General features: G+C 44.3%; 1 protein-coding gene across 3 annotated transcripts in view; it reads right to left on the bottom strand.

Moving 5' to 3' along the window:
- Aox3 (aldehyde oxidase 3) overlaps window positions 1-2,685 on the bottom strand; it is an 89,087-nt gene extending 86,402 nt beyond the window's left edge. Inside the window, exons 1-2 of one of the 3 annotated variants that reach the window (XM_006496285.4) lie at window positions 2,508-2,685; window positions 892-949 (exon numbers count right to left, since the gene is read on the bottom strand). Coding sequence is in view for 1 of the 3 variants with exons in the window: in NM_023617.2 (NP_076106.2) it covers window positions 892-949; window positions 2,508-2,561 (112 nt within the window). In the remaining 2 variants the exon portion in view is untranslated. Of the gene's footprint in view, window positions 1-403; window positions 866-891; window positions 950-2,507 lie in introns of those variants that run through there. The other 2 variants (NM_023617.2, XM_006496284.4) reach the window with 2 other exon arrangements.
- Between the last annotated feature and the right edge of the window lie 4,009 nt (window positions 2,686-6,694).

Raw genomic sequence — 6,694 nt, 5'->3', positions numbered from 1 at the left:
ACACACACATACACACACTAACGTGTGTGCTTGCATGACACTTGATTTCTAAGGACACTTTTAAAAATTTCTTGGCTATTAAAGCACACAAACTCAAAGCAAACCTCATCAAAGTATGTCAAAATATTTCTGCTTGGATTCTCTTATTTATTGCTTGGGGTCATGGAGAGGGGTGCCTATACTCACCTAGAAATTGAAATTTGGGAACCAGTCAAATTCACCTCTAGAAGACAGACTAGCCAAATACGATTTTTTTTTTCAGAATAATTTTGGGTTCTTGGAAGCAGGGCTAGAGAAATCCATATTCTTAAATTTTTCTCTGTATAGTGTGTGTGTGTGTGTGTGTGTGTGTACTTGGTATGTATATTGAGGTCAGAGGATTGCATCAGTGTTAACCCTTTACCTTGTCTTCAAACAGAGTCTCCTGTTCTCTGCTGTGCTGCTAACCCCAGGCTAGCACAGGCTAGCCCATGAACTTTCAGAGACTCGAGTCCATTTATCTCCCATCTTGCTGGACGAGTATTAGATTAGCAGATGTGCACTGCCATGCCAGGCCTTGTGTGATTTCTGGGAACCCAGACTCTGGTTCTCACACTTGCGCATGTTCTTTTACACCTCTTCCTGCTCCTGAACTTCAGATTCTGGTCAGTGTCCCCAGGTGACTCTTCATATCCCCGGGCGATCCTTGAACTTGCTTAAATTTGTCAGTACTCTCAAGTCCAGTCCCATTTACAAGGCAAGTGACCTCATGCCACACTGCTCCTATGCACAAGTAAAACACTCTTGATTCTCGGTAAAATGCGGTGGAAACAGCTCTGTGAATGCGAGCGAAGCTCCTTAGTTCCCAGAGCTGCAAAGCTGGTTTGTTTTCTCAAACAAGCAAAAGGATACTGACTTTTCTCAAGTAGAACAATAAATTAACCTCAGGGTCTGCATTCCTCTCGGTGACCTGGAGAGAGGAAGTGACCGTATAAGTTGAGGAAGTTGCCGTGTTGGTTTCTGAATAGCAAGAAGGATTTAGAACATATTTGTTGACCTTGATTGCCTGACTTGATTAAACACCCATCCCTCTTTGCAATTATGAAATTATATAATGCTATATTGTACTTGGCTATACTTTGACAGGGAAATGTCTGGCTTTGTTTTAGAGGAGCAACAGAGATTTAACAAACCTTTGAATTCTAGCACAATATGGGTTCAAGAGACTAATAAAAAGTTGAAGAGCCATATACTTAAACAATTCGTGCATCCCTACCTTATAGTAGAAGACAGAGAATTAAACTAAGAGTTTTAATTCTTATCACTACCACCAAAATATTTTTGTTTTGTTTTGTTTTGTTTTTTGGTCTGTGTTCTCCATCCAGTTTTGAAAAGTTAAATAAACAGGAGCTCTGACAGCAGCAGACAAACAGCATTCCTTCAGCAGCCCTAGGAAAACACTCAGGAAAGCCCCACCTCTCCCTTTAGCATTAGTGTCTTAGACGAATGGTCACCTCCCCCAGGAAGGGATCACAGAGCAAAGAAAGGAACCCAGAGATGAAAGCCAAGTTCTCCCCAGTATTTGTTAGCCAAGAGATCTTGGCCACGTTGCACAATCACCCTGAGCCTTCACAGCACAGCATACAAAACACACACCTCACGCACACCCCACACAATACCACAAGCTCAGCTTAAACTCTGACTGCCCTTTTCCCTGTGCCAACAGTGCTGAGAACAGGCTGTGGACCTTCACATCATACACAATCGTCAAGAACGTCCAGCATATATGCAGACAGTACCGCAGTCATTTTAGGTCTTGTCTAGGTCTCAAGAGCTCAAGACAAAGAAGAAAAGGCTTCATTTCTTAAGTGAGACAAGACCCTTCATTTGTTTATTTGCTTGCTTACTTATTTACTTATGAGACAAGAGTCTCATTGCATAGCCCTTGATGTCCTGAAGCTCACTCTGAGACTAAGTTGGCCTCAACCCCCCTCCAATTCTGGCATTACAGGCATGAATCCAATCTTAAAGGAGTAAGGTGTTAACATGTAAATTAACAGTTCACCTGGCCTTCCAGTAGGTTTTTCTCTTCCATTCTTCCTGACCCAAGGGTTTAAAAGCATTTGTAAATAACCTAAAGACCTTGGACTCTGGATCTGTGCATACATGTGAAAGCAGAAGTTGGGTGGCACAGAAGTTTGAGTCAGAGCTGGAAGAGGTATTGAGGAAGAGTTAGAAGATTCTCTTGCAAGGAAGCCAGTGCCCAGTGCTTAGGTGCATTCAAATGAGACAAGGCTTGGTTTGGAGACACATAGCTGCACACTTTCTCCCTACTAGTCCCAAAACATTATAGATTCTCTCTCTCTTCCCCCCCTCCCTTGTTCCCCAAGAAGCATAGCAGATCGCTAGATCATTTGAGCAACAACTCCCCGACCCCACACAGCCCTTCATTTTGGCAATGCTAATGACAGATCGCTTCTACCAGAGTTTCTTATGTACATTTATTAATTACAGTGTAGAGAACTTACCTTTTTTCCATTCACAAAGAAAATAAGCTCATCTGACTCCTTAGAAGGAGACATTACTTGAGGATAGTCGTCCACACTCTGTGCAACTGTACCTAATGTGTCTAAGTCCACCTCTCAGATGAACTGCTGTGCTCTGCAGGAGACCGAATTGCCCTACAGGATTTAAATCTGCTCTGTGGCTTTGCCTGAGGACTCCTCCCACCCAGCCCTGCCCATCATCGCTCCCAACCTTCCTCCTGCTTCCAATTCCCTCTTTCCTTAAAACCTGGCCCAGCACCAGCTCCGGACTCACTTCTCCACGCCCCAGGCGCTAGCCACTAGAGGGCGTTTTCCAACAAGAAGGCGCTGTTATCGGTGACGTGGAAGGGATGCCGATGGGCTGCTCTTCACTGCTCTCAGATCTATGTCTTCACACTAAGTGTATTTGCTTGCTATTTTTGCCGTTAAACTATACAAAGAATGCTCTAAGAAATGATACAAGTATGAGAAGCAACAAAGTAGAATTTCTCTGTGCCAACATTTAGCAACCAGATTCACGCATGCTGTTGCAGGGTTAGATGGCATTTATGAACACACATAAATGCCCACATGGATTTTTGTTACTTTCTCAACAATATTTTTGTTAATTTCTAAAAGGTGAAATTAAACCATTCACATGATTTCAAAATTGTTTTCCTTTTTCTTTCTCCCAAGTTACTTTGGCTGTCTGTACCTCAGTGGATTTACCTAGGAGTTGGAAAAAACAAAACAAAACAAAACAACAACAACAACAACAAAAACATCTTCCTCAGGGGAAGATTGATGTGGGGATTAAAGGAGCCCATGCAGGGAAAGAGCTTAAAGCAGCAGCTGCACAGTAGAGGCACTGGGAATGTTACTACCAAACATGCCTGACAGTCATTTACATTGTGAATTGTTCTCAGATTTCCAGTTATAAATATTCTACAGGGCAGGAGAGGGCTCAGTAGATAAGAGCACTGGCTACTTTGTTGGGCAACACAGACTTTCTGTAACTCCAGCTCCAGGGGTATGAACATTTCTGCTCTCTCTGGGCATTGAGTGCCCAGGTGAGCACACAGACACAGACACAGAGACAGAGACAGAGACAGAGACAGAGACAGAGACAGAGACAGACACAGACACAGACACAGACACAGACACAGACACAGACACAGACACAGACACAGACACAGACACAGACACAGACACAGACACACACAGACACACACACACACACACAGAGAGAGAGAGAGAGAGAGAGTGTGTTAAAAATATGATGCAGTGGAAATTGAGCTCTATTTTTGCATATTTAGAGCCAACCTGTCCACCTACCCAGCTCCCTCATTCCTCTCTCTCCTTACTTTTATTTTAAGCAGGTTTTGTTTGTTTGCTTGTTTGCTTCTGGATTTTATTCTGCTAACTTTTATTTTAAAATTAGAATACAGAGTAAGAGGTTTCCTTACAGCATTTCATGCATATTTTGTTTTGGTTGAGCCCCACCCCTCGTTTGCATAACAGTTCGAAATCTCTCTCTCTCTCTCTCTCTCCCTCTCTCTCTCTCTCTCTCTCTCTCTCTCTCTCTCTCTCACACACACACACACACACACACACACACACACACACACACACACGCACACACACACACACACACACATGCAGTTAGGTGAGAGGAGAGTATGTGAGTCATGAAGCCAGAAAAGGAACAACAGGAGAAACAGGGGGGTGGGTGGATCCTAGAGTAAGTTAGGTGAAATCAGAAAGGGGATTGGTGGTGGGGTAGGGAAGAAGGGTATTGAGCAAGGGTTCCTGCTGAGCAAACTCTCTGACTGGAATTCTTGGCTTAGAAGTGAGTATCTTGCTGGAGGCAACTCTTTCCTGAGTCACGTGCGCCATACAAGTCCTGTATGGCAGGGTGTGCTTCTCATCTCCGTTGTTACCCCACCCTCCCTTTCTCCAGTATCTGAGGATGGTTCACAGTTAGCTGGCATTTCTCTTATCTTATCTACTTGCTATATATTTAGGGCATATTTCTATTTCTTTTTGTGTCCTTTCATTTTTATTAGGGTTTTTATGTTCTTAACTGAAGAATTTTGAAGCATATAATGGCTAATTGCATAATCTATAAATGTTCAACTCTTTTCTGATAGCATATTGTCAGTGAGGCAGAGCACCACACGGTCTTTCACTTCTTACATCTGCATCCTGGGGGGGGGGGGACTTCCAACCTGACACTCCAGCTGCTTAAGCTCTCCAGGACTGTCAGAGTGGTACTGAAAGACCCACAACGTGAGGACTCCCCCACGTTCTGACTCAGGAGAGGCGACACCCCAAAATCACCCACAAGAAACGGTCTTGTTGCAAACTGCAAGAGGATTTTTATTCAAGAGCACTCTCGGGCCCACGGTCATACACCACGCAGGGGTAGAGGACCGTGGTGCCCGAGTAGCTGGGTAAGGGGGTATTTAAAGGAAGAAACCACAACTCAAGGAAGTGGGGAGGGCGTTGTTGGAAGATACCAAAGATACCAGTTAAGAGTCACAAGGAAGTGCAAAGTTACAAGAGTCACAAGGAATACCTGGTAGCACATTTGCATTGCAAGGTTCTGGTAATGGTCAGGGTGACTTTCTTTGAATGAGCACTCTTTGAACCCAGGAAGCAGGTGGGTGGAGGAATGTCACTATCTGTTTTATGATTAGCATACCTTTACAAAGGCCACATTCCCAAGTCTGGGCCTAAAGGCCTAGAATTCTGTTTTTACTTTGTTATACTTTCAGTACCTGGCAGTACAGAGCGTGAGCGATGCCGGTGGGTTCCATGCTCACACTTTGCTGTAGATTCTTCTGACAGGGTGTTTCGTGTGACCTTAGGATGATGACTGTGATTGTGAGTGCCTGGATCCTATCACATCCTGTTCCAGCCCTGGGGTAGCCAAGGAGGAAGGCAGCCATGTCTTTTTGTCCAGTGGCTTGTTTGGTAACTTTTTCATCATGGAAGCTTCTACCTGCCAACCTCTTGTGATGTTTGAATGAAAATGGCCCCCATAGACTCAGATACTTCAATGCTCGTTCTTCAGTTGGCAGAGCTGTTTGGGAAGGATTAGGAGGTGTGGTCTTGTTGGTGAAGGTGTATCACTGGGGCTGGGCTTTGAGGTTTCAAAAGACCACACCATTCCTAGTTAGCTTTTTCTCTCTGCCTTATGGCTGTTATCTTCACATGTAAGCTCTCTGCTACTTCTCCAAGGCTATGCCTGTCTGTCTGCTGCCATGTTCTCTGCCATGATGGCCATAGCCTCTACTATCCTCTGGAACCATGAACCCCAAATTCTTTAATAAGTTGCCTTGCTAATGATGTTTTATCATGGCAATAGAAAAGTAACTAAGATACCTGTGTTATAAAAATTCTCACAATCAGGCTCACTCTCCCCATTTTATACCTCTTGTCTTCACTCCCCCGTCTGTCTCTTCTTATGCTCTGAACACCTGGCCAAACCATCTGTTACTCCATGATTATTCTATCCTCTGGACGATTGCATTTTCCAGAAGAAGGGGAAAAACAGGTGCACTATCAAAAATTCTGTCCACTGGGGAAAATGTGTTCCGTTTTCCCTACCAACTGCTAGAGAGACTGTAATGTATATATGCCATCCGTCTGTACCTACATCTGGTGCTGACCAACCTGTGAATGAAGCTCAATCTCTTTCTGTTTTACCAGACTTGCCCCAGGGATGTTCCACTTCACTCTGGTGTGAGCTGTGGGAAACGTGCTGACACAGGATGCTGTGTATCTGGGGTCTGGGTATCTGTCTCCCATGCCTGCTTCCTCTTCCATCCCCACTTGTAGCTTACTCTACTAATTCTCTACTAGATGCTCTACTTCCATCCTGCTTCACTGTGCATGTTCATGGCTTGCATCCTAACAAAAACACTGCAGAGTGGCAGATAGGCAGACACAGGAAGGGATAGAAGCAAGAACATTTTCCAGGCAGAGGACAGAGGCAGGGCCTCCAAAGTAAGGGGCAGAGTGGGAGGGATCCATGACAGAAGAGAGGATCACAAGAGAAGCCTGGACAATTCAATATGGCTAACTCACATATGCACTGTAGGGATTCAGGATATGATCCTGATTGGGTGAATGGGATGCCATGGAAGGTTGTTAGACTAGAGCATAGCATATGCATATATGCCTAT

This window comes from Mus musculus, chromosome 1 (assembly GCF_000001635.26).
Source record: "Mus musculus strain C57BL/6J chromosome 1, GRCm38.p6 C57BL/6J".
NCBI lineage: Eukaryota > Metazoa > Chordata > Mammalia > Rodentia > Muridae > Mus > Mus musculus.
The sequence above is the reverse complement of the archived record's forward strand: the minus strand, read 5'-3'. Positions and strand labels throughout refer to the sequence as shown.